This window comes from Apis mellifera, linkage group LG1 (genome assembly GCF_003254395.2).
Source record: "Apis mellifera strain DH4 linkage group LG1, Amel_HAv3.1, whole genome shotgun sequence".
Classification (NCBI taxonomy): domain Eukaryota; kingdom Metazoa; phylum Arthropoda; class Insecta; order Hymenoptera; family Apidae; genus Apis; species Apis mellifera.
Genome location: NC_037638.1, coordinates 4,789,666 through 4,817,607, shown reverse-complemented (window position 1 = coordinate 4,817,607; position 27,942 = coordinate 4,789,666). Strand labels below are relative to the sequence as shown.

Genomic DNA, 27,942 nt, shown 5'->3' with positions numbered 1-27,942 from the left:
GTTTATATTTTTCTTTTTATATAAAATTGAAATTATATTTATTATCTGATTTACATATAAAGAATATTTAAGTATTTTAATTTATTATAATTATTTTAATTATTATAATTTGTTAATAATAATGAAATATAATTTTTAATAGATTTTTTTATAATTTCTTTTTATATAATTATATATTTATTATATTTTTTACTATAATTATTTATTTGATATATTTGTTAAAAAAAGGATTATGTAAGAAAAATATACTTCTTATTTATACTCATATTTTTATATTTTAATAATAAAATAAATTTCTTTTAATATTTATGTACAAATATAATTCAAAAGAGTTAAAAGAAAAAAAATATTTTTTATTAGCATCAAGTTTAAAAATATTTTAATATTTGAATTTTTGATTTATTTTTATTTTGCATTATGTATGATTATTTACATATTACACATTTACAACATATAATATTACAATTTAAGCATTTAATTTCTTTTCCATTTCTCTACCTCTGATCGTATTTTCTTTATATCAGTGGCATTTGTTCTACAGCATCCACCTATATACCGAACACCTAAAGTAAGCCACTCATATATAAATTCATGTAAAGAACATTCTTCTTCATCTTTTATTGTCCAACCATTTTCTATTGTATATTTTTCACCACTATTGGGATATACTACTAATGGTACAAATTCTTGTTTATTATTTTCATTAATTCCTTTCAATAATTTAGTTACATTTTGTGGTGCAGTACAATTGACTCCAATTGCTAAAATTTGTTTTGGTAAAGCTTCTCTATAACATTGCATTGCAATTTGTTGAAAATTAGTTCCATCTGCTATACTTTTTCCATCATTGCAACATGAAAAAGATAACCAAGCTTTACTATTTGGAAATTCTTTTAATAATTTAATCAATGCTTCTGCTTCTTGTTTACATGGAATTGTTTCTATAGCTAATATATGAACACCATTATCTATTAATTTTTGAATACGTGGTCTATGCCAATTTATAAGAAATTCTTCTGTTACATTTGAACAATATTTGCCACTATATTCTGAAGCATCATGTAAACAAGCTCCATATGGTCCAATTGATCCAGCAATCAATGGATTTGCATTTATAACATTTCCTTTATTTTCTATGTCTTTTTTATACAAATTCACAGCTTCTTTAGCATAATCTACAGCTTTAGAAAAGATATCAAGACTTTCTTCTTCTGTAATGTTCATATATTTTGAGAAGCCATCAATAGATGCTTGATAAGTGTTTGTTAAAATTATATCTGCTCCAGCTTTCAAAAAATCCAAATGTGTAGAAATAATTGCATTAGGATTTGTAACAAGGAAACGTGCTGTCCATAATGGATCACCATCTATTGTATCATCAACATGAGTTGCTAATTGTGTAGAAAATCCACCATCTAATACCATCACTTCTTGCATGATTTTCTATTAAAATTATCGCAATTATTAAATATTTTTAATATCAAAAATATCGCTATACACACATATATAAAAATATATAATTATTTTTATTTTTTAATCATTTTAAATTGTAAATAATTTTTTTTAATAATGGTGCGTCTTTCACATTGGAAAAACTAAATTTTTATTTATAATTTCGCGCACGTCTTGGCCGCTTAAATGTGTTTACAACGTCTGAGGCAACAATTTCTATAATTGACTTCACAAAATATATCTATTCCAAAGTCCATTATGAATCTGTGAGATAAATATTATAAAAACGTGAACAAAATTTCAAATGTTATTATGCTAACAGTTCTTACGTCGTGAAGAGCTTTTATACTAGGAAGATCAGATTTAGTCACGTGTATTGTACGTATTATGATAAATCATGTATTTGTGATATATATATTACATGTATATACAACATTTTTAAATGTAATATTATCTTGTATTGGTCTGATAAGCATTAATCAATGTCAATTGATGTCTTTTCTTATACAAATTTGAAGACTGAAGTTATAAACGCTTTTTATAGCGATAAATTTAGATTTTTTTTATCATTAAAATACAATATCAAATGAATTAGACTAATAAATAATTCATAACAAAAATAAAATAACAAAAGAAGGCATAACAAGATATATGTAATTAGAATATCTATAAAATTTAAATATTTTTAAATATTTTTTTTTCGAACAAATATTAATTGAAAAAAATATTTATTTTTTATAAATAAATAAAATAATAATTATTGTAAAATTTATTAATTTATATATATATATGCATTTAATTTATAAATATGTTAAAAAATATATAAAACAATATATATAAAATTAAAAATAAAATTAACAAAATTTTAAAAAGCAAAAATAATTAAATTTTTATTTAAAAAAAAATTAATCCATTATTGTTCTTTTGATTTCTTGAAATTATTTACTGCTTTTCTAATTGATTTTATATTCTCTGCATACATTCTGCAACATCCTCCAAGATATCGTATTCCAAATTCTAACCATTCAGGAATGAAACTTTCAAGTGGAGCACAACTTTCATTTTTTATCCATCCTTCATTTGGTGAGTAGATTTCACCACTATTAGGATATGCTATAAGTGGAATAAAATCATTTCCTGATCCCATATTGATATTTTTCAATAAAGGAGTTACATCTTTTGGAGCAATACAATTTACACCAATGGCAACTATTTGTCCTGGTAATGTTTTATAACAACGTGTAGAAAGTTCTTGAAAATTGCTTCCATCTACTATTTTTTGTGTATTTTTTTCACAAGAAAATGAAAGCCATGCTTTAGTATTTGGATATTCTCTTAGAACTTCAATTATTGCTTCTGCTTCCTGATAACAAGGTATAGTTTCTAATGCTAATAAATCTATACCAGCATTTATAATAGCATCTATACGTGATTTATGCCATTGAATTATGTTTTCACGAGGTGTTATTTTGCCATAAGCTCCATTATATTCTGAACCATCATGTAAACTAGCTCCATATGGTCCACAAGAGGCAACAATCATAGGATTTTTATTCTCAACATCATTATTATTTATAACTTCTTTAGTATAATCATTCACTGCAGTTTTAGCAAGATGAACAGCTTTATGTAACAATTTTATACTTTCTTCTTTGCTTATAGACAAATGTTTCATTAAGCTAGGAATTGAAGCTTGATATGTATTTGTTTCAATAATATCTGCACCTGCTTTTAAAAAATCCAAATGTGTAGCATATACTGCATTAGGATTTGTTACTAAAAATTTTGATGTCCATAAAGGATCACCATCGACTTTTTCATTAACATGAGTTGATAATTGAGCACCAAATCCACCATCTAAAATCTTAACATTCATTTTTTTTTTATTACATGAAACGAAATAAAGGTTATGCGGTTTTTTATTAAAAAATTATAAGCAAATATTATATTTATATAATATATTTTAATAATTATTTCAATAAAATTTAATATTATTAATTAATATTAATATTAATAATATTTAATAAATTAAAAACATTTTATGATCGAATTCATAGTTATACTGACGGTTTAATTCTCTTATCTTTTATCAACCATTTTTTATAACCAATTCGCTATTTTCATTCAACAGACAGATAACCGCTTTGGAATTAGTCAATAACATAATTTAATTTATGTTTGCAATTCGAGATTCTTCTATTAAACATAATTAATTTTAAAAAAATATAATTTATATAATTTTGATTTTTTTTTTTTACAAAAATATTCATCGTATCGTATTCATGTTATTTTGTATAAAATACAAAAAATAAAATACAAAACATTTAGATATGAAATTAAACACAATATGGTTAATTTTAAATTGATAATAATAGTAAAATAAATCTATATTTCTATTATTCACTTTTCTTTCTTTTAATTTCTTTTTTTTTTTTTATTCGTTTTCAGTTTATCCTTTTCTTCCTTACTACTATTTAAATATTAGTAAAATATGAATTTATACAAAAATATATGCTCAAATTATTAAAATTGAATGAATTCAAAAATTCAATAGCTTCTATTAAAAATTTAATGTAACTATTTAATTTGTATATAATTTTATATGTATTTAATATAATACATATAATATAATTTAATATATAATTAAAATAATTACGTTATATTTTAATAATAATAATATTTTAATAAATATTACGTTATATTACTTTATTATCTAATTTTTTATAATTTTCAATTTTAAATAATTTTTTATAATTTTCATTTTATAATAAATCTATAATATGAATAATTTTAAACTTTATTTAATATTTTAAATTATTGTATTTAAATACATAACATATATTATTTTAAATAAATTTTTATACATATAATAATATCTAGATTTTTATATTTTAAATAACAACAATAATATAATAATAAGTAAATTAATTAATTTAATTAAACATGATAAACTTTTGAAAATATTACACTTTAAATTTTAATTTATATATATATATATATATATATATATATGTATTTAGATAAATTTTTGTTATTTAATAATATAATATAATATAAACAAATTAACATTATAAATAAATATATAAACATATAATATAAATATTAAAAATATGTAACGAAGTATATATATATATATATATATATATATATATATATAGTATAAAAATATTTATATTAATAATTTTAAATATTATTTAATTTATTATGTAATATATAATTTTATTTTAATATTGAATTTCAATGAAACATAATTAAGTATTAATAGTGTTATATTTTTTTTGATAACATATTGAAAATTATTTTATATATTTTGAATAAAAATTATTTATATTTATATTATGATTATTTATTTACACAGACATACATACACACATATATATTAAATATAAATATTTATACAATTATATACATTGATATATTTGTAATTTTTTAAAGAATAATATATTTTAAATTTATAAAATTGATTGTTGATAATCTTATGAACTTTGTGCATTCTCCTCTCTAATAAAGTTAAAGAAATTTAAACTTAAAAAAAAATAACGTATTTACGCGAGTGGTAAATATTTATTATTAAATTTTTTATTAAATTTATTTTATATATAATATATATTATAATTTTAATTATATATTTATTTTTTAATTATATAATATTTTAAACGTTAATATATTATATACATATTTATATGGATAAAGTTTACATATGTTATATATATATATATATATATGAATGGTGAAATATTACAATTAATTTTTATTAAATTATCAAAAAAAAAAATAATCATATATTAAATTATATTTTTTTTTTTTTGTATTAGATTCAAGTGGGATTTTAAATATTTCAGAAATAAATGCTTCAATTCCTGAACAATTTGAATGATTTTTTGGAAATATTGTAGAATATTATCCAAATATTGCATTGTATTTATGAGACCATTTACATTAGTTAAAAATATCAAGAAATATATTTTTTCAAATATAAAAGAAGTTTTTATTAATATTTAGATAAATTGGATATTCTTGGTGAAAAATAATTATTTAATAATTATTTTTATACAATAAATATTTATTTTTAGAAAAGAAAATCTATTATTTAAATATTCAGATTTAGTAAAAAAATTAATAGAAGAATTTTATGTTACTGAATTACAGTTTAAACAAAAAAACTCTAAATTTAAATCTAACAAAGAAAAAAAACACATATTAACTATTTATAATAATTTGTAAGTACATTAAAAATAATAACTTAATTATAAATAAAATATAATTTATAATATTATTTCAAATATAAAGAAAAATTTCATATTTCTTTTATATACAGAAAATAATACATGTATATATACACAATACATGTACAAAAAAATAAAATAGAAATAATTTTTACATCAATCTAAATACGTTTACAAAATACAAAGAATAATGAATTACATGTTGCAATTCAAGAAATTAAGAAAATATGTAATAGTAGAATAAATCATCTTATATAGTCAGATATATAAAGATATATAATTTTTTAAATAAATTAAATAAATTTAATGCTAATTATTTAAATTAAATAATTTAATTATAAGAATTAAATATTTGTTACTTGAATTTATTCAATAATACAAAGTAATGATTTATAGATTTTATATTATAAATAAAAATAAGCATTTACAATATTCCAAGACTTTTTTCAATAACAGCATGTGGTTGACCCATTTGTTCTCTAAATTCAGATATATTTAGTATATCTTCAAACCTAAAGATATAAAAAATTATTAAAATTCTAAATTATTAATATTCATTCATTCAATAAATTCATTTCATTAATTAATATATTATAAGAAATTATAAACTAAAACACAAAATATATATTATGTAATATATCTAATGTAATATATATTATCCAATTTAAATAATAACAAAAAATTCTTTAAAAAATTTAATTTACCCTATTTCTTCATCTTTTCCAAGTAACACATCTTTCATCATATTTGATGATGGAAGAAATGGCAACCGCCCAATTTTTTCAGTTGCTTTCAATTCCATTGCTAAACGCATTGGAGCATGTAATCCTTGTGAATTTCTTAATAATACCATATTTATATGAGTACGATTCTTTTCATACTGAAAAATAAATATAATGTATATAATGATAAAAATAATTTTCAACATATTTATTTTCTTACATTTTTCTCAGATATTTCTAATGGATGTGCATAGCCTATATGCTGTCTAGATGCTGATAACCTAACATAGTATACATAGTAATTAAATAACATATTTAATATTAATAATTGAAAATTTTTCATTCTTGAGAAAATTATTTAATAATTTATTCATACCCTGAAATCATCGGATTAGGTATACCATAATTGTCATCGTGAATATTGAATTGACCGTTCACAACAGGTTTTGGTATAAGTGAAGGTAACCCAAAACTCTAAAATATATTATTTTAATATTATTACTTGAGTTTTTATATATTTTTTCTTTAAATTAAAAAGAAATAGTGTTGTAAATAGAAATAGTGTTTTCTGACATAACTTTATCATAAAATTAATATTATATTTAAAAATATTTATTCATAAATATAAAAATATAAAAATTTAAATTCTTAATTTCTTTCAATATTACATATATATAAAACAATTAAAATTTATATTTGTTTTTACCATTATTATTATTTATATAAAATCCAAATTTTTATGAAAAGCAAGTCACGTTATATAGATACACAGACTTTATATTGCGTTCATAAAATCACTAAAATATCATTTGACATTTCACATATGCAAGTCAGTCATAACGGCATTAATAATATATAATATAGATGGAATTTGTATTTCAATTTCTATTTTATAAACTATATTACTGATATTGTTTAAGTTATTATATAGATTAACTTTATGATTTTATATGGATTTTCATAAATTTTATGCTTATATGCTACATACAATATATCATATTAATTTTTAATTTCTTTCTTTTAATTTAATTTTAAATAAGAAATTAAAAATAATAAAATTAATTTTATTATTATTTTAAATTTAATTTCGAAAATTATCAATAATTAATATTTTTTAAAAATATTTTATATCTCATTTGTCTATTTATCATAAATAACTATATTTATCATATATAACTTTATCGATATAACAAAGTGAAATGCAGAGAAAAGACATCAAATCATATATTGTATGTATTTAATGTATTTCAAATAATTGATCTTAGTTACTACTTATTATTATTCAGAAAATTACAAAGTAATTTTATTTATATTGTATTTATATTGCAATTAATTAATTAAAAAAATCAAAAATGACACATTACACATTACGCAGAAGAATTTCTCTTCGTGAATCATTTCTTGAAATATTAAGAAGAAGATCAATAACTATAAGACCAGTAAATATATTGTATATCATTTTTAATATTATTATAGCGTATTCTGTAAATTATTTTTTATTTTGTAGAAAGTAAAAAAAAAAAAATAGATATTATAAATACGATATACTTTATGTATTTCGTATCTCTTCGTATCTCTTCCTTACTTAGTGATTATAAAGATTAATCATTTATATTTATGAAACTGGAATTTAATTAGAATTCATGAAAATTATCTTATTTTAATTAATTAAATTTTAACTAAAGAGTATTTAATTGCAAAAATTAAAATATTGCTTTGCTATTCTAAATCGAAATAAGGAAATGAAATATTTTAACTTTATGTATATGTATGACAAAAGCAAATACAAAAATATAACTTAATTATTATCATAATTATAATTATGTTTTTAAATAATATGATCCGTTTTTAATAACAATAATTATAGGTCAATAGGTTAAAAGGAATTTATCTTTTTCGAGCTGCTGTAAGACTTGTCTTGGAATATATTGAATGGTTGGTTGAAGAACCAGTGATTGAAGAAGTTAGCGATGATATCGCTATTAATATTCGAAGGGCAGAACAGAGAAGACTTGAAAAAAAAATGCTTACACTACAGGTATATAGAATTTTTAATATCTCTCTAATTATTGATGTTTAATATTTTTAAATTTATTTTTAAATTTGGTATAATTATTATTAATTGATTTTTTATAATATAAATATCTATTAAATAATAAAAGTGATTTATACTTAAGGATCGTTCTTATTTGTTAACGAGACCAGAAAATCGAGAGAAAGAGGATAGAAGATATGTATATGAGTTATTTAAAAAATTTCACATATTTGTAAAATATCCTGAACGTTTGAGAGAAGTTTTAGCGGGAGTATGCTATTATCAATATTTAAGAGCTGGTCGCGTAATTGTACGACAAGGGCATAAACCTCGAAATCAATATTTTATTATAAATGGAGAAGTCAGTGTAACGAAAACAGTTATTGATCGTTGGACAGGTATAAAAAACAATATTTTTTAACAAATTATTTGTTAATTTCATTGTATGAATAATAAAATTTTCATTGGAATCATACATCAAAATATTGTTTGGAGATATTTATCCTCTAAAATAATAATTTTTGGTAATAATATAATAGTATTTTCAAAAATGATTTAATAATTTTTATAGAGAATAATATATATAACATTTACCTATATATTAAAAATAAATGATTCTATTTAAAAAGTTAATCATTATATGATCTTTAAGCATCCGAATTTTTTCTTCTCTTCTAAGAAAAAATATTATATCCGCTTCAAAATCATTGAATTTTTATTTAAAATATTTTTAATATCTCTGAAAAACAAATGAGATTATTCTGGATAAATTTTTATTCTGGAACATGCATTTATATATAGATATATATTATAAAAGAGTATTAAAAAATTTATTATCACTTAGGCGAAACGAAAGAAATTGACATGGGTATTTTAACTTCTGGTGATATATTTGGTGAAGTTGCGATGTTATATGAAATACCAAGATCAGCAACAGTAGTTACATTAAGTATGTAGAATTATTTTGTTATTTTCATTTTAAATGTAACTATTTTATTATTTAGAAATTTTTTATTTAAATATTATTAAATATTATAGATATTTAATGAATTTTATTTGTAGCTCCAGTAGATTTAATACTTGTTCCTCAAAGTGAATTTGACGATATTATACGACCTTTTTTACAAAAAGAATGGGACTTATTACGAGATGCGTTAATTAATTTTAATTATTTTAAATCTTGGGATGAAAAAACAATACGAGAATGTTGCATTCTTAGTAAAATAAGAGATTATCAAATTGATGAGGTATATAATTTATAATAACTTATATATAAATTACAATCATTTCAATAATATTCAATATATATATATTTAAATATAATCATATTAAATTAATATTAAAAAAATATTTAAATATCTCTATGATTATCAAATATTAATATATTTATAATATATCATCTCAAATGAATTTTTATAATATTATATATTTACATTATTATATATTTTGTACAATAAGTTTCATTTTTAATATTAATTGTTGTAATTAATATTAATTTAATCATAAATATATTTTGCAATTAAATAGAAAAAATTTATTAAAGTTAAATTAATTTTTTCTTGAAATTCTTTTTATTAGATCAAAATAAGTATAATAAAATTACAAAATAATTATTTAAGGTTTTATTAGGTGATGGTAAAGGAATGGTGAATTATGTTCATTTCTTATTAGAAGGCGAATGTAGTTTAATAGAACACATGATTGTTCGTGAAAAACATTCTGTTTATGGAACTCATTATGAAATATACGATCCCGAAAAGGCAAAAACTTTATCATGGTCAAAAATAATTGAAAAAATTGATGAATTGGATTACCAGAAAACTAAAGTATGATTTTATATTATAATAAACTGTATTAAATGTAATACGTAATTATAAGCTCTTATACAATAATCTTTTTTTTTTATTTAAACTACTAAAAATTATTTTATATATGATATATATGATATTTTTTATTTTAAAGGAAAATGACATGAAGGTAGATGAAGATTTTGTAGATTATGCTCAACTTTTATTATCTTCGAAGCCAACCAACAGAAGAAGAGATCTTGATGAACGTGCAAGCATTATTACTATAACATTATTGGATGTAGTAAGTATTAGCATTCACAAATAATTGTTATAACTTTGTTTTATTTAAGATAAAAAATATAGAAAAAAAAAATTAAAAATAGATGTAAATACGAAATTTAATTGCATTAATGTGATATATAAAAAATATTGAAAATAATTAAATTGAAGCGAAACAATATTTAATATCATTAAAATAGATTTTTTTAAATATTTTGCGATTTTAATATGGTTTTTTCTTATTTATGTTTTTTATTTTTTAAGAAAATTAAGAACTATTTTAACTCTAAATCATAACTTAAAAAAAAAACTTTAAATATATATATAGATAAACCAATGGCATAAAATTACGGATGTAGCAGAAATGTTAATGAGAGAACCTTCGTCTATTTCTCAACAACGTTATCCGATTGACGTGCGTACAATATTTATGCAAATCTGTACGTTTAGCAGGGGTGCGTGTTTCGGATTAGGTAATATTTTATTAAATTCATATGTCAATTCATATTATTTTAAAAATAAAAATAAAATGATATTTATTATGAATTAGGAGAGAATATGGTTAATCGAAGAATAGTAGCTAACACACCGGTAAGATGTTTCTTGGTCCCACGATATTGGTTGAGAATTCATAATCGTGCAAATATTTGGGAACGCGTCAAACAATTTATGGATTCAAAATTTCCCACGAAGGAGCAATTATTTCAAAACTTTGTAACGAATCGAAGGTATATTATTTCTTGTTGTTATTTATATTGCTTTTTTTTTTTATTATTTCAATTATAAGATATTTGTTAAGATACATAAAACATCTAATCATCTTTAATAATTATAATTTAATATTTCAGATGGTTAGAATATAAGAAAATTTTAGTTGATGATATAGGCGAACGTACAGGTCGTCGTATTCGTAATAATGTAACAATACATGATGTTCCTTACGCGATTAGAATTGTAAGTGATATAGGCGTAGAAATATAATTCTAGGAAATATTTATGAAATTAAAATGTTATTTATACTTTCTACACTAATGAAAAATAAAAATGTTGTAAAGATAAAAACTTTATTATACAAGTTTTTTTAAATTCTAAATATAGCCTATGATTAGACAATTTAAATTAATTCAACATACACATATGTTTTGTATCAATTTGTTTTCTCATCCAAATAAAAATAGCTTACATTAAAATTAAACATTTCTCTCTCTCTCTCTCTCTCTCTCTCTCTCTCTCTCTCTCTCTCTCTTTGGTTTTAGTAGATACAAAATTTTTCCGAAATTCGAATGAAATTTTGCAATCAAGCTTACAATGAATTGAGTATTAAGTACTGATAATAAATCCATATAATATAATTGAACATTAAATATTTTTGCATAAATTTTTTAAAAATAATTATTATAATAATAATAAAATTTCTTTTTACGATTAATAAATAAGTACATGATTGAAAATATTCCAATTAAAATTCATTGTTACATTCTATTTTACTATCGCCGTTATATATATATATATTGTCATATATTTGTACGTTTTTATATATTTAATCAGTTCATAAATTTTCTTAATTATCATAATATCAAGGCACTTCATTAAATATTTAATTTGATTTATATGTTATTTATAATATGTGCTATTATAATAATATTTATAATTTTTATTTATAATACTTATTTATTTATAATATTTTAAATTATAGTAAAAATTTTAATTATGAATAAAAAAATTAATGTAAGTTATAAATATAAATGTACACATATGAAAAAATATTTTTTTATTATAATTTTTTTGAAATAATTTGATTCATATGCGAAATATTAATCGCCTAAAAATATATCAAAAAATTTCAAAAAAATTATTTTATGAAAATATTGATTTATTTCTCTATTTTCATTTATTTTATAATAGTCGTATTAATATTAATTCAATATCAAATGAAATTTTATTTTATTTTTGACTTTTTTATATCAAATAATTATATTAAGATTTTAAATATGAAAAAATAAAAATAATTACCTTATTTCAAAATATTTTATCTTCCATTATTTTTCAAATTCGTTTTGTAAATTAATGAATATATTTTATTTCTGATATTCATTTATAATAATTCCGCGATATTATATACTATATATATATATATATATATATATATATATATATATATCAAACTTTCTGAATATCTAAGCTCATTAAGAAAATTAATCATGAATGACTTCATTTTATTTAAATTATTTTAAATAATTGTCGTCATGGCACATCAAAAATCAAGCAAAATGCACGAAAGCAACACGTGATATTTGAAACTTATTTATATAATTAGTTTTTCGTATTTATCACTCAAAAACACACATGCTCACATAAAAGTTGAATCTATAAATTGATAATAACACTTTTTTTAATATTCATTTTTTTCCATTTTCCATCCATACCTATATGTCATTCCATGAAACCCCTGAAATAGATATTTTCCATTTGTTAATCATTATTTTAGAACAATTGTAACAATTTTTGTTCATGCATAATTCATGCTTAAACTTTCATTTGATCTGTTTCACGATTAACCATCACCACATAACTAGGATTGCTAAAACCAGCTGGCATTTCTAACCTTAAATCACTCTTCTGTTTAGGCATGTTTACGTAATTATCTTGTGTCCTAATGATAGTAGGTATAAAATCTTTCTCCGATATTGTATTTCCATTATTTAATTTTTCATTGTCATCAGAATTTTTTGAATCATTCTTATTCTTTTCATTCAGATTTATTAATTGACCATTTTGTGGAGTATTGCAATATCCAAAATCCCTATTGATTGGTCGATCTATTGTTTGATTTTTCATTGCCTCTCGTTGTCGAACGAATTCTGCTCGTCGTGCATGTACATTGATAGGTTTTAAGTAAGGATCTTCTTCCTCTTGTTTTTTTAACATTGGTGATATTTCTACTGCGTCCTCTGAGTCAGAAGTAGGCGATGGAAATTCAAAACAAGTACTTTCTTGATTTGGTCTAGGACTGAATATTTCTGATTGATATCCCTGACTATTAGGACTCATACATAGGTACGTTGAATCGGTTAAATTTGAAGAAGGCAAATTTGAATAATCATGAGTGGGCGAGGAAAGTGTTGTATGATCAGGTGAAGAAAGCATTGTTAAATAATCATTTCGCCCACCTTCTAACATCGTTGTGTTCATATCCATATAGGGATCATTTAAACTGATATAATGCTAAATCAAATGAAAATATTTAAAATGTATATGATTTTAATAATAAATGAGTATAATAATTTCATTCATTCATTTTAATGTATTATATACATTATGTATAATGATTATTATGATATACTACATCATATTTTTGAATAAAATTTAAAAAAATTATTGTAAAAATTAAATTTTTGCAAATAAAAATAAAAATAAATATAAAATATGATAAATAAAAATATATTGACATCAAACTTACCGTTTTTACGCTTTCTTCTAATAGATCACCAATATTCTTAACTAATTGCGTGAAACTCGGACGTAAACTAGGCTTAGCCATCCAACATTGATACATTATGTTATATCTATGAAATTTGAAATTTAAAAAAAAAAAAATGATTTTTGTCTTTGTTTTAAAAACTGTTATAACTTACATTTCGGAAGTAGCATATTCAGGTTGTTCCAATCTATATCCTTCAATTAGTTTCTGGTATTGTTTTTCAGCTTCCATTCCTGGATAAGGTGTTTCAGCTAATGTAAAGAATTCCCATAAAACTATACCAAATGACCAAATATCTGATTGTGTTGAAAAAATTCGATCCCTAATCGACTCAATAGCCATCCATTTTATAGGTAATAGACCACCTCCTTTTTTTTTATAATTATTATCTTTGTACATGGTTTTTGCTAAACCAAAATCACAGATTTTTACGACATTATTTTCGGCCAATAAAATATTTCTTGCAGCTAAATCACCGTGTAATACCTAATAAAATAATTATAATGAAATAATTATATTAATAATTATAATGGAATATTAAAATTAATAGAGTCAATTATTTAATAATTTTTATTGCAATTAGCTAAAGATTTTAATCAGAAATAAGATATTGATTTCAAAAATTGATTCTAAAAGTTGATATTTATGATTCAAAATTCTCAAACCAAGATAAATAATTTTCTAAAAAAAAAAATTGTTTAGATTTTATGTAATATTTTTTTTTTGACAAAATATATTTCTTAGGATTCATCACAATCGCATCCTACTTGAAAATTTTTTTCAATGATTGATGATGGGTCAATTTTATATTTATTGAATATTATAACTACATAAAATCAAATCATAATTGTATATAAATATACCTTTCTTTGACTAAGATATTCCATTCCACGTGCTACTTGAAAAGCCCAAGATAATAAATCTTGCGTACAAATCGGTTTCAAATTATGATCCTTATAATCACCCCGATAATTAAATCTCCATCCTTGGGACGAATTATTACTTTGAATACCGCCATCCGGTGACATACTAATTCCTTGAGAATCCATTGCAGAAGTTTGATAATTCGTCGACTCGGTGGCAGAATTATCACTAAGACTGCGAGAAAATGACAATGCCACGTATTTTATCCTGTCGTACGAACAGAAGAAAACACATATCCATCGTTAACCACCACAACCCCATGCAGAGCATAAATATATATAGTTATGAACATATAGTTATGAACTATGAAAAAAAAAAATATAGAAATTGTAATTAAATTGTAATAATTAAGTAGATTCTGCATAAGTTAAAAAACATAATATTCAGATACAAAATTTAGAAATGTTTTATGTTAAATCACATGGATTTAAAATATTCATAATGGATAATTAATTATTAATATTAATTAATTATTAATTAAATATTATTTTATAATGTTAATGTTGGTTATTTTACATAAGTTTTAATTATACATATTTTCATAAGCTACATTCAAAAGATTATTGAAACGAAATAAAGAATTATTAATGAGCGTTATTAATAAGTAAAAATGCTATATGAAAAGATAAAAAAGTAAAACAAACCTATTATTACTGCTAACACTAACGGATCTGGTTAAAAGATCTTGCCCGATACTGGGATCAAATTTACCAGTTGTTGGATCTATTTGATTGATAAAATCAGTCCTATGTCGTAATAAATAATTGTGTAAATTTCCAAATCGGCAATATTCTACAATTACTAATAATTCACCTATTTATAAAAAAGAAAAAATATTAAAATCAAAATTTACATAAAATATTAATATTAAATTTTAAAATTAAATTGTAAAGTTTTATTTATTTATTAAATTAATTATTAAATTATTTTATTATTTGTATTATTTTTTAAAAATTCCACAACTTTAAAATACGTACGTTTGGAAATATTTTTCGTACAAGCACCAAGAAGATTGACTACATTCAAGTGTTTACCAAGGTGCACCATAATTTTCAGCTCGCTAGCAAGTGCACGAACACAAGTCGGAACTGTTGTTCGACGAACCATTTTTACTGCTACTGTGGTAACTGGTTCATTCTCGCAAATTCCCTCTGCTTCCGCTTTCATGACAACTCCAAAAGCTCCGCTTCCTAATTGTTTCCCTTTAAATAATTAAATAATTAAATTAAATTTCAATTATTAAAGTAATTTTTATGAAATATTTAAAATATAATTAATATTTATAAGAAATTAAATAAAAAATATTTAAAATATATATATAATTTTCATTAAAAATTACATTTTTATAAAATATTTAAAATATAATTAATATTAACAAAAAATTTTTTTTTTGAAATATTTAGGAAAAAAACATCTATAATTATTTATAATAATCGATATATAAAAGATTGAAATTTAATTTTTTTTTACTTAGAGATTATATGCATTTTATATATTATCTGTGAAATTTATTTTGATTTAAAATACTAGAAAATAATTTTTATAAAATTCAAAAAATTTCAATCAAGTATAAATAAGTAGCATATAAGAAAGCAAAGAATGAAAGCAAGATAGAGATGTTTATAAAAAAAAAACAAATTATTATAAAATTATTATAATTTAATTAACAAAAGAACAATCTAATAAATGCAAGTACAATGTTTATATTAATAAGTATAATAAGCACAATATTTATTAATAAGCATAATATTTACATTTGATAAATTGTTAAATTAAATATGAGAAATATAATTATTTCTTTTAGGTCAAAGTTTATTTATATTATATATATCTATATTATATCTATATATAGATATATATATCTATATTATATAGTAAAAAATAGATTACTAATTATTATACTGATTAATTTTAATTTTTTCTTGAATTCCGACCAGATTCAATTAGATGTCGGATTAAAAAATCATTTGGAAATAACTGGAAATAACCTGTATTTAACTACACACTATAAGAATAATATATATATATATACTAAATTTACATCTCATTTTATGTATGATTATATAATTATATTATTTACCTAACTTTAATTTTTCTCTTGGAAATTCCCATTTCTTATCATAAGGAAGTAATTCTGCTTGATCATCCACTGTTAATTCTGGATTCAAACATTCCACTGCTCCTTCTTCAAAATGCATTAATCCTGCTTCCATTAATTCTTTTCTCATGATCTAGAATAAAAAATATATGTGTATAGATATGTTTCATAATTGCAGAATATTTTTAAATCATGAAATCACTAAAAATCAAGAGTCAAAAAAAATTGAGAATATTAACAAATAGAATCTAATTATGCAAGTTGAAAATTTATAAATAAAATGTTATTCTTCAATAATACAAAAATACCTTTTCACGGCGAATCTTGATTGTAAAATAGACCACCAGAATTATTACTGTGATCGATAAGATGACAATCAATATTATTAATTCTTTTGGAACCTCTTTTCCTATAGATTTTAAAAAGTTTCGTAAGAAATTTTTGTATTTCACATAGATATATATCATGAAATGTTTTATCGAAAAAAATGAACTCTATTCAATATTGTATAATTTAGTAACTTACCTTTAACTATTATATTTCCGTGTGCTTTAATTACTCCTAAACGATTCTCGCCTTTGCATAAGTATATTCCACTGTCAATATCCCTTAGATAATTAATATGCAATTCTTGTTGATTATGGGTATATGTGAATTGATCACCAATTTTTATTACTTCATCATTCTATGAAAAAATGAAATAAATAACATAAGTGATTAAGAATATTTACATATAATATAAAAAAGTAATAAAAAAAATATATATATATATATATACAATGTTATTTTTCATTAAATAATTTTTACGTGTTATAGTAGTAAAAATATTTGTTAAATAATATTTAATTATATGATTTAATGATATTTAGAAATAAAGATATCAGATATTTACTTTGTACCATGTAACTATTGGTTTAGGCATTCCACCTACAAAACACTGTAGTATTAACGAATTATGTGAATCATGTGTATTAATGTCAATCGTAATTTCACTTCCGTTTAGATTGGTTTCCTTCATAAAAGGTTTCACTGCCCCTAAAAAAGAAATAAAATTAGAAAAATCAGAAAGAAAAATTAAGAATTTTATTTGTTTAATTTTTTTAAATCAATTTGTAATAGATTTAAAATTTTTTTCAAATTATTTATGATTTAAAATAATTCATTAAAAGAAATTTTTGATGATTTATAAACAATAATTAAACTATTTCAGGTTTTTATATTATTATATACTATATTTTTTTCCTATATAAATTACTTACCGTGAACTTGAAGAAAGAAATCCATTTCTTCTTTATTGCTACATGTATACTTCATCGAATCTGCTTTTGTTACATTTTTTATCTTTAAGATCGAACGATAAGTAAATCGAGTCTTAGCTTGTTCGATCGTCAATCTATCTAAATGTTCCAAAAACAGCAGTTAAGAAATTGGCAAAAAATATAATTCTTTTTTCAAAATATAATAAAACTATCTTACCATTTTGCACAATAAAAGTACCGTTTTCGTATTTCCATTCGAAATTGCTCGTGTAATTATAAATGGAGGCAGCACAAATTAATTCTAAATCATCCCCTTCGACTACTGGATCCTTTAGCTCGATTATACCAAAACCACCTCTTCCATCTATAGTTTTGAAAAATCGATATAAAAGTATAAAAATGAAAAAAAGACATAAAAACAAAATTAAATAATATATAAAGTTTTTATCCTGATAAATATGCATGATTTTTAATAAATATGTACATATATTGTGATTCGATGAATATCTTGCAAATAAAATTATTTTAATTATTTTAATTATTTATTTTTTAATATTAATAATTATTAATTATATATAATATATATAATAATTATTAATTATTATTTTTATTTTAATTATTTACCGGAAACCAAAATAGTTTCAGTTTGAGATTCGCATCCAATAATGTTGCACGCGCTACAGGTAAGATGGCCACTCATTTCAATAGTCATCTTTACAATTGAATGAAATCTGGTGTTCATTCCGCTTTCTTTTGTGTTCTATAAAATTAAGAAAAATATCTTTCAAATAAAAATAAAACAAATATTTATAAATTATAAATTTATGAAGTTTTGATATTAAAATTTTTAATATATAAAAATTTCAATTTCTCAATTGTTTTCATCGTTTGTTCATAATTATAATTAATATTTATTTAAGGGAGATATTACATACTGTTAATCTTATAGTGGTCGCATTTTCATAAGAAGGATAATAAGGGTACTTAATAAAACTCCACGTTATAATCGGTGATGGAAATGTTGCCACATCACAAGATATTTCCACTGTCTGATTAGGACTATAATAAGGCTCTACTTTCAACATTGGTACTGGTTTTACTGAAAAAATGTTAATAAAAAAACAATATAAAAATAATAAAAAATTTTTTTTTTCGATTATTGAAAACAAAATTTATATACCTAATACATCTAACGTAAAATTCAACATATCGAATTTATCTTGATTAGTAGCTTGAAGAGAATATTCTCCCATGTCCTCGATATTTAAATGGTTTATTCTTAAAATTGTATTAGTAGATTCCGTTTTTATCGCATATTTCGTTTTTTTTGGAGCTTCCCAATTACCTATGATTTCTTCTCCTTTTGTATTTAGCCTGAAAAATTAATCAGAAATAAGATATTAAAAAATTTTTTTATTCTAATTAATTCTATTAATAATTTTCTATTTTAAAATTTATTACCATTTAAGAATAGGTTCTGGATAAGCATGTACATGTACAACCCATTGTATTTCACCACCTTCATGACGTTGATAATGTCTGATAGCATCCTGTGCTGTTAGATTGATAAATTTGTTTTCTGGATCTAAAAATATATATTTAGAATAATTTTTAATATAAGAGAAAAACATTTAAATTAATTTTATTTTTTTTAAATAATTAAATAACTAAAAAGAATTATTTTAACTCACCATGAACTTTGATAAAGACTTTTGTTTTTCTAGAATCATGAAAAGATTTTATAACACATTCGTAGAAGCCTTCATCTTCGTATCTTACATCCTCTATAATCATTTCGACAATCGCTTTTTTAATTGGACCTGTTTTTTCACTGTAATCAACAGTCCTTATTCTAGTATTCTGAAATCATATGTAAAATTTATTTTTTTTAACTTAATTTCAATTGAATGATTTGAATAAAAATAAATTATTTTCCAACCATATGCGGTGTACTCCAATTTAAAACATAATTCATATCTGTTTCAACGATTGTTGTGCAATTTACACGTAGAATTTGACCTCTTGTTACATGACGTAAATTATCCTCCGCAATTTTTGGTTCGTTCAATTCATGTTTCCCTAAAATCGAAAAGAAAATTTCAATCAATTCCAAGCTGTATTCAAAAAAAAAAAAAAAATGAAATAAGAATTTCATTTTAAAAAAAATTAAATTTATTTATTTATAGAGAATAATCAAATATATCAAATTAAAAAACTCAAAATATTTTCTATCTTTTTTTCAAAATTATTATAATTTAAAAATATTTGTATTTAAAATCTTATAGACAAATTAATTTATATATTTAAGATAAATAATAATAAAATAATAAGTTTTTTTTATTATTAAGTTTTATTATTAATTAAAGAGTTATATTTATAAAACTCTATTTATATTTAAATTGTATGATCATATTTTTTATAAATTAAATTAAATTGTTTTTATTTAAATATTATAATGAAGAATTTATAAAATAATAAAATTTAAAAATATTTTAAGAGAGTATACGTACGAATCACAAGTAAGTAATAATTTATTTCGTGGCGTACATCTGCTTGTATGACACATGTATAATAACCACCATCTTTCAGTGTGATGTTTGTCAAAGTGAAACCAATCCTTGGATGGAAATTTGTTTTATTCACAACCTATAATAATAAATATAACTTTACTTAATATTTTTTATGTTTCTATATATATTTTCTTATTTAATTCTATTTATTATTTATAAAATGTTTCATCTAATATTATAAAACAAAATAATATATATAACATCACTCTGCATCTTCCTCAACTCTAGAATTAAGAAAATGATCAAAAAATGTTTAATTTGAAAACATAATACTTTAAAAAACTAAGTATAAGTAAATTCTATAAATATTTTATTTTTTAAAATTAAAAAAATATTTAAAAGATATTTAATAAATATTTAATTTTTTTTAGAAAAGATAAATCAAGTAAAAATACGTCAAATTAAAAAAAATTACAATCAAAAATTCAAAAACAAAAATCTTTTAATATTTTTCATTTGTATTTATGATTTTATGCTCATTTTAAATGTTGTTTCAATTATTAAATATTATTTGGTTTGATTATTATTTTGCCTAGCAAATTATTAAAACAGATTAATTTACCATATCACTAAGGAAAAGTTCAACTGTGAAATTGGGCGATGTTGGTCTACAAGGTATTAAAGCAGTTTCACCGACTGCTACAGTTAATGAACGAAAATTATCTGTTTGCACAAACATGCTTCTGTTCGCTGAAACAAAATAATTGTAGCATTAAATTGATGTATTAAGATCGTATGATTTTATTATTTTATTTAAAAAATTATCTATAGCCATTATACATATCTGGACAATCATAGTCTAAACAATATTATAGTTCAAATATAACGAACAATATAAATGTAGAATAAAATAATAACAATAATAATAATGATAACCATTACTGTCTCTAGTTAATCAAGTTAATCTTATAATATAAAACGTATATTTTTTAGAAAACTATATTTTACAATATATTTCAATTCTATAATAAATATAGTTTCTCAAATTTTCTTATAAAATAATATAGTTCTAAAAATACATTTAAAAAACTGAATATCTCTGCTAATACAATTATATTTATTATATTTTTTATAAAAAAAGTAATTAACAATAGTAAATAACATAATAGTAAGTAACAATAATAATCCATGATAAATATTCTATTGCTCTGTTTAAAAGATAATAATAATAATAATAAATATAAAGAGATGCTCTCAAGAATATTTTTATAAATAAATAAATATCGCGTTAAGAGTGATTTTCTGAGAATTTTATTCTCAACATAATATCTACTTTTATTAGCAAGATATATATCTTAATATATTAACAAGAAATACTCTCCAGAACAACTCTTTCTTATTCATATTTTAAGAAATATTTAAAAATCCACTTACATTGAACATAAACAAATACCAAGCTTTCAGTTGTTTGAAAATTAGGGTGTGAGGTAACTTGCAAAATATTATCGGGGCAACCATACAATCCTGTATCCCCATGAACAGTTTCGTTTCGTTTAAACACGAATTTGAATATGTCATCTTCGAGATTTTCTTCTTTAAAGGGCGTAGAGGTGATGATCTATTTTAACAATTAACAAGATTAATTTCTTTTTTTATATCACATCAATATTAATTTCTTTTTTTTTTTTTTTATAAAGACTTACATTGGGTTCATCTTCAGGATAGACAAAAAAAATACTTTCAAAACCGGTGCATGTGATCTCCAAACTATCACCTTCATTTATGAGAAGCTCTGCAGCTTTTTCTGTTTCATCTACGCTCAATTGAGCTATTGAACCTGATGAAGAAAAAAAAATTATAAATTATTGAGCGATAAAGAATTTGTGAAAAAATTACAGATAAATATAAAAATTCATCATAAGAGTGGAATGGAATATTGAGGAATGTAGAATTATCGTAGAGATTTTTCGTGGAAAAAAAATAAGCCAAAAATAAAATTTATCTATAAGAGTATGTTTTTCTAAGAGATAGATATTGAAAATGCAAATGAAGACGCACTTAACATAAAATGAAGGTGCACTTAACACCGATATTGATAATCGATAAATTAATAGATATTGATAATATACTGATAACTCTACTATATTAGATAACAAACTAGTAGAGTATAATACTAATATACTAAATACAGATTGGTATTTATATCAATATGAATAAAAAAAAAGAACCCAATTAATTACTTACATAATAGATTACATAGATTTTCAAAATTTTATTTTAGAATATAAGAATTTTCAATTTTCGAATTGAAGAACAAATTAGAATTGTTAATTTTGAAATGAGAAAAAAAATTATAATTTTAAAAAGATTTTTAAATTTTTCTTCAATTTTTTATTGTGTTAAATGAACAAAAGTAAAATATTATAATCAAAAATTTTCAACTAAAAACATTTTTATTTGTAGATTTTCAGATCTTGGAACGAGAATATTTCGAAATTAAGAAAGAAATTTTTAACCGCAATGTCTTGTGGATAATCGATTTTATCTTCTATTCTTGTTACTATATTTTCTGTGTAAAAATACACGTATGTGCCGTACGAGAAATCGTTTCTGCGCATATACAACCGTCTCTAGGAAGGAAGTCCTTTCTTTCCTCTTCTGATAATGCAGCCACATTATCAATCAACGTTTCACAGAGAAACAAATAAATAAATCAGGAGCAAAAGCTGGCGAGAATCTTTTGTTAAATTTATTATTCTTTAATAGATCATTATTGTGTAAAACAGTCTTTAATGTTGATGACATTATTTTATGAATAATTTTTATAACGTTATGAGAAAAATAAATGTGGATGCTAAGTTTTATCGTGACATCTTGGATAAATGAATGCCAATATTAAGTTATTTAAGTTATTTAGGGAGATTTCCAATATTGGATTATGATAATGTACTAAATGTATGAAATTTTTATATTATATTTTTATATTCGTATTAAGTTTTGTATCTAATTCAAATTGAAATAATATAATAGTTATTACAATTTTTTTTTTCAAATTAATTTAACAATTAAATAACAGTCTTATTTTTTATAATATATATAATATTAATTGTAATATCTATTGATATTATTGATATTATTGATGAATCTAGAATCAAAAATTTTTTCATAAATAAATTTATCAAATAGATTCTTTTAATATATATATCTAATTAATTCTTAAGGACTATATGACAACATCATTTTCAAGATAACAGTTGAAAATAATTTTATATATAACTTTTATGTACACACAAAATCGTGGGACTTGTGTTGCCGCATATTGGGAAGTCTTGATAAGAACTGCCCAACCTACTGACGATAAAAGATGAAGAGAAATGAATGGCCCCTCACAGATTAACTTAGTATTCAGATATTTTCTTTTTGTCGTATAAATAGAAAGATTGCAAACAATAATTCGAATATAATTAAATTATTTTTAAATTATAAATATATATTATGAATAAAAAAAATAATAATAAATAGAAGAAATAATAATTAAAAATTGATTATTACGTTTGAAATATAATTATTTTACATTTATTTTTATTATTATTGATTTTTGTTTCAACATAATATATAAAATATTATTTTCCATTCTATAATTCCATCCTATATTATATAAAATAATATTTTATTCAAATTCTAATGTATTAAAAACAGCATATGATCTAATATTTAAATATATATTTTTTTAATTGAAAAAGAGATTTAATTAAATTATTTTGCAATCAAAGTTTATTTACAAACGTAATATTTAACATATCTAAGATATATTGCTACTTCTACGAATGAAAAGATATGACAAGTTTTATTTGATCATCGTTATTCAAGTAAAATACCAATGTGTATCCAATAGATCATATTTATTAGAATCAAAGATATTTATTAGATCAAATTATATTTATTAGAAAAATTGTTAAATCATATTTATACAAAAAGAAATTTTTAAATCAATGTACTGTGATAAAACTTTTATATTTTATATTTTAAATGATATTTATTTCTTTAAAAGAATATAGCGTACTTTGCATATCACAGTTATTTTTTCACTCTATTAAGCATTACTCATACTAAATAAAGTCAATAATAAAGTCATCATTTTTAATTGCATCTTTATGAAAAATCATGTTATATAAATAAATTTTACATATAATAATATTTTCCTTAAACATACATTAAAAATAAAAATATATATGTATAAAAATAAAAATAAAAATATATTAAAAAAAACGTAAAAAATATATATATATAAAAATAAAAAATATTTCATAAATATTTCATTTATAAATATTAAGAATATTAAGAATTTTATTGCATCAATTTTTATTATATATGATTCTTTTCCTTTCTATTAAAATACTTTTTTAAATAACGAATAGAATGCAAGATATTTGCGCGGGAAAATTCAAATAAGATACATGTAATATATTATACATATATATACATATTCCTAAAAAAATTTTAAATCAACTTTCAAATAAATTTTTAATGATATTCATGAATACGAATTATTTATGTACTTTTTCAAAAAATATCATGATATCATTTATAATTTTATGATATAGAAAAAAAAATATTTATCTTCATTTTATTTATATATATATATATATATTATTTTTTATTAAATAAATTATTTTCTCTGGCATAACATACGATAATAATTTAAAAACATTAAATTGCATTGATAAAAGAATAAAGATAAAATTTGTTTAATGAATTCAATATTTCTTTCAATTTTTCTGAAATACACTTTGATATTAATCAATTTTATCATTCGTACTTCATATGGTTGTTTCATATTGTTATATTTAACGATAAATTTGTCAATTCTCAACGGGATAGAGATACCTATATATTCCAATATAGAATACATAGATATATTTCAATGAAATGTTGTAATTAGATACTACTGTGAGTTGATTGATCATTACATTTATCTGTGATCTATATTTTATAGGTTATCATAAGAGAAGTAGGAAAGAAGTCATAAATAATTTATTTTAAGTAATAAATTTTAAGTATAAATTTTTTTCTGCATAATAAATATTTAGTTATTTAATATATTTCATTATCTTTAATATTAATTCATGATTTATAAAAATCATTCAAAAAAATCTAATATTATTATGTATTTATTAACAAAATAGCAATGACAATTTGTAATTTGTAAAATTATGATAATATATTGCTCAATTATTATATCACATAAGAAATATTCTTTTTTTTTCTTTAATTTTTATCTATATGAATTTTATTGTATTAATTAAATAAATATTGTTATAATGATATAGGATAAGTATAGGTTTTATTAATTGAATTTTGAATATTTTATTTTATTTCTTTTATTATTTACCATTCATTACAAAATATTTTAAAAATCAATTTTTAAGAATCATAATTTTAATTTATACAGTATGTTAAAATTTCAGTTTAAAATGAATCGAAGTTTTTTATTTACTAATTATTTATATATACGATGCCAAAATGATAATGAAATATTTAAAACGAATCTGATTTATTTTTATATTATTTTTAAAAATAAATCAGAAGATTTAAATCAGAAAAACTAGGAATAAACGTATGTGATTAATGTATCTAATTATTATGCAAGTTACGAAAAGCTGAATATTATTTGTTTAACGCGTCATTGAGTTCGAGATGTTTTTTACATCAAAATAGACAATAAATCAATGATATAATTTAAGAAGCAATATTGTTCTAAGAAAAATATTTGAAGTATTTCATTGAGTAAAGATTAATAATTTCCAAATTTTATAATTTACAAATTAAATAGTTATTTTATAATTTCAAAATTCCAATATTTTAAAAATATCAAATTCCAAAATTTTTATACATATAATTTTCAAAACACTATGTTTTAAACAACGATATATGTATATTCTTAGAATTATTATTCTATAATAAAGCTTTCTATAAGCTTTCTAAAATTCTTCTTTTTTATACATACAATAAAAAAAACTTTAATAAACTACAAATTTTTAAAACTAATTCAATCATTTGTGAAACCTTAACCTAAAAAGCATTAATAAAATCTTAAATAAGATAATTAACTCTTTAATATCATCAGTAATTATATATGTAAGATCAAGTATGTTCCTTATGATAGGTGACTCTCAATGAGATACACAATAACAAGTGGTATGCAGTATTCAGAAAACCTGTTTCTCTTAGCGTGACTCAATGGTAACCACGTGATCATGACACCTCACCGAAACAACGGATTGGTCGCCAGGTGAATATAGATGACAGGTAAAGGCATTACCTCTATTGAGAGCAAGGATAACTATGATTGCATTGACTATTCTTGAGACATGTATCATCTTCGTTTTCTTTATTACACATACACCGATTTTTAATTATTCACTAATCATTTCATATTTTCAACAAGAAAACACAATAAAAGCGACAACCTCTTTCATAGAGGAATACGCGTGGATACATACGCGCCACCATGCACGATCACCAATGTTCGACGTACTGTTTCTCACTGGAGGAATGAACCGAACGAACGGGTTACGCATAAGCACGATTCTACGAGCCCCACCCTGACCGATTCTCTGACTATGTGACTGGTATTACGAGTTATCGTTGACGACGACGTCATCTTGTTCTCCTTCATTTGGTCTGTATTTGAATTTAATCGCGGGAGTAAAGAAGATTGGAGAACCGCCATGTCACTTTCTTATATGCGTTCAATTGGGCATGCGTAATATTTGAATTTTTTAAAGAAGCTTAAAGGATGTTGGTTCGTAATTTTTTTTATCAGATCAATAGTCGTTCAGTATTTTTCTAAAAAATATTAGTACTTTTATTTTTGTATAAAGAATAATAGATATTTTTATATGAAATTTATCTAATCAAATATTATTTTATTTTTCTAAGATTAAATAATCAAAATTTAAATTTTCACATATGTTTTGAAATTCTGGATTTTAATTAAAAAAGTAGTTACTTTAAGTTAGTTATTTTTAATATGATAAATAAGTTATTTATCTCATGTTTTAATAATAGTTTGCAGAAAATTTTTAAAATTTAACAATTCGTTGCTGCAATCCTTTCTCAATACATATGCAAATAATTTTTTTGAAATTAAGTTTTGAGAAGAA

The 27,942-nt window shown here is 21.1% G+C and overlaps 5 protein-coding genes across 10 annotated transcripts; 1 reads left to right on the top strand and 4 right to left on the bottom strand.

Moving 5' to 3' along the window:
* Nucleotides 1-355: 355 nt before the first annotated feature.
* LOC725816 (homocysteine S-methyltransferase YbgG) lies at nucleotides 356-1,808 on the bottom strand. The gene has a single exon (XM_003250068.4). It carries the CDS (start codon nucleotides 1,435-1,437, stop codon nucleotides 475-477), a length of 963 nt encoding a protein of 320 aa, XP_003250116.1. The 5' UTR covers nucleotides 1,438-1,808; the 3' UTR covers nucleotides 356-474.
* LOC551443 lies at nucleotides 1,713-12,073 on the top strand. 3 transcript variants are annotated; one of them, XM_016917799.2, is made up of 10 exons: nucleotides 1,713-1,830; nucleotides 8,268-8,438; nucleotides 8,578-8,833; nucleotides 9,280-9,384; nucleotides 9,498-9,682; nucleotides 10,055-10,261; nucleotides 10,398-10,526; nucleotides 10,833-10,977; nucleotides 11,055-11,232; nucleotides 11,353-12,073. In XM_016917799.2, the coding sequence occupies exons 2-10, from the start codon at nucleotides 8,424-8,426 to the stop codon at nucleotides 11,483-11,485; spliced, it is 1,353 nt and encodes a 450-aa protein (XP_016773288.1). In that variant the 5' UTR covers nucleotides 1,713-1,830; nucleotides 8,268-8,423; the 3' UTR covers nucleotides 11,486-12,073. The 3 variants fall into 3 exon arrangements, with proteins under 3 accessions (XP_016773288.1, XP_006562582.1, XP_006562581.1); XM_006562519.3 differs by lacking the exon at nucleotides 1,713-1,830 and adding an exon at nucleotides 7,583-7,629; XM_006562518.3 differs by lacking the exon at nucleotides 1,713-1,830 and adding an exon at nucleotides 7,722-7,839.
* LOC550789 (selenocysteine Se-methyltransferase) lies at nucleotides 2,215-3,632 on the bottom strand. Its single transcript, XM_623179.5, has one exon. The coding sequence runs from the start codon at nucleotides 3,326-3,328 to the stop codon at nucleotides 2,366-2,368; it is 963 nt and encodes a 320-aa protein (XP_623182.1). The 5' UTR covers nucleotides 3,329-3,632; the 3' UTR covers nucleotides 2,215-2,365.
* Nucleotides 6,028-7,256, bottom strand: LOC551411 (proteasome maturation protein). Its single transcript, XM_623804.6, has 5 exons — nucleotides 7,107-7,256; nucleotides 6,777-6,874; nucleotides 6,621-6,681; nucleotides 6,383-6,558; nucleotides 6,028-6,190 (listed from the first exon to the last, which is right to left on the bottom strand). Exons 1-5 carry the CDS (start codon nucleotides 7,107-7,109, stop codon nucleotides 6,103-6,105), a joined length of 426 nt encoding a protein of 141 aa, XP_623807.3. The 5' UTR covers nucleotides 7,110-7,256; the 3' UTR covers nucleotides 6,028-6,102.
* Nucleotides 12,074-12,891: 818 nt separating the features above from the next.
* On the bottom strand, nucleotides 12,892-27,503 carry LOC413303 (vascular endothelial growth factor receptor 1). Of its 4 annotated transcripts, XM_026441937.1 has the most exons (24): nucleotides 27,099-27,502; nucleotides 22,480-22,613; nucleotides 22,211-22,394; nucleotides 21,399-21,526; nucleotides 20,777-20,912; nucleotides 20,206-20,345; nucleotides 19,958-20,126; nucleotides 19,728-19,851; nucleotides 19,447-19,640; nucleotides 19,202-19,365; nucleotides 18,891-19,026; nucleotides 18,484-18,630; nucleotides 18,267-18,404; nucleotides 17,900-18,042; nucleotides 17,533-17,692; nucleotides 17,316-17,416; nucleotides 16,990-17,140; nucleotides 15,887-16,111; nucleotides 15,554-15,722; nucleotides 14,849-15,116; nucleotides 14,140-14,471; nucleotides 13,965-14,070; nucleotides 13,110-13,729; nucleotides 12,892-12,953 (listed from the first exon to the last, which is right to left on the bottom strand). In XM_026441937.1, the coding sequence occupies exons 1-24, from the start codon at nucleotides 27,154-27,156 to the stop codon at nucleotides 12,938-12,940; spliced, it is 4,143 nt and encodes a 1,380-aa protein (XP_026297722.1). In that variant the 5' UTR covers nucleotides 27,157-27,502; the 3' UTR covers nucleotides 12,892-12,937. The 4 variants fall into 4 exon arrangements, with proteins under 4 accessions (XP_026297722.1, XP_026297719.1, XP_026297714.1 ...); XM_026441934.1 differs by having other exon boundaries at nucleotides 12,892-13,729; nucleotides 14,849-15,083; nucleotides 27,099-27,503; XM_026441929.1 differs by having other exon boundaries at nucleotides 12,892-13,729.
* Between the last annotated feature and the right edge of the window lie 439 nt (nucleotides 27,504-27,942).

Bases quoted from the DNA above. Each gene is read 5' to 3' on its own strand.
- LOC551443 (XM_006562518.3), top strand. From the start codon at position 7,753: ATGACACATTACACATTACGCAGAAGAATTTCTCTTCGTGAATCATTT. The intron at 8,834-9,279 runs GTATAAAAAACA...ATTATCACTTAG, and splicing joins AGTTATTGATCGTTGGACAG to GCGAAACGAAAGAAATTGAC. The intron at 10,262-10,397 runs GTATGATTTTAT...TTTATTTTAAAG, and splicing joins TGGATTACCAGAAAACTAAA to GAAAATGACATGAAGGTAGA.
- LOC725816 (XM_003250068.4), bottom strand. From the start codon at position 1,437: ATGCAAGAAGTGATGGTATTAGATGGTGGATTTTCTACACAATTAGCA.
- LOC550789 (XM_623179.5), bottom strand. From the start codon at position 3,328: ATGAATGTTAAGATTTTAGATGGTGGATTTGGTGCTCAATTATCAACT.
- LOC551411 (XM_623804.6), bottom strand. The intron at 6,682-6,776 runs GTATGAATAAAT...ATACTATGTTAG, and splicing joins CCTAATCCGATGATTTCAGG to GTTATCAGCATCTAGACAGC. The intron at 6,191-6,382 runs GTAAATTAAATT...TTATATCTTTAG, and splicing joins GGAAAAGATGAAGAAATAGG to GTTTGAAGATATACTAAATA.
- LOC413303 (XM_026441929.1), bottom strand. From the start codon at position 27,156: ATGATACATGTCTCAAGAATAGTCAATGCAATCATAGTTATCCTTGCT. The intron at 21,527-22,210 runs GTAAGTGGATTT...ATTTTGTTTCAG, and splicing joins GGTATTTGTTTATGTTCAAT to CGAACAGAAGCATGTTTGTG. The intron at 20,127-20,205 runs GTTGGAAAATAA...ATATGATTTCAG, and splicing joins ATTGGAGTACACCGCATATG to AATACTAGAATAAGGACTGT.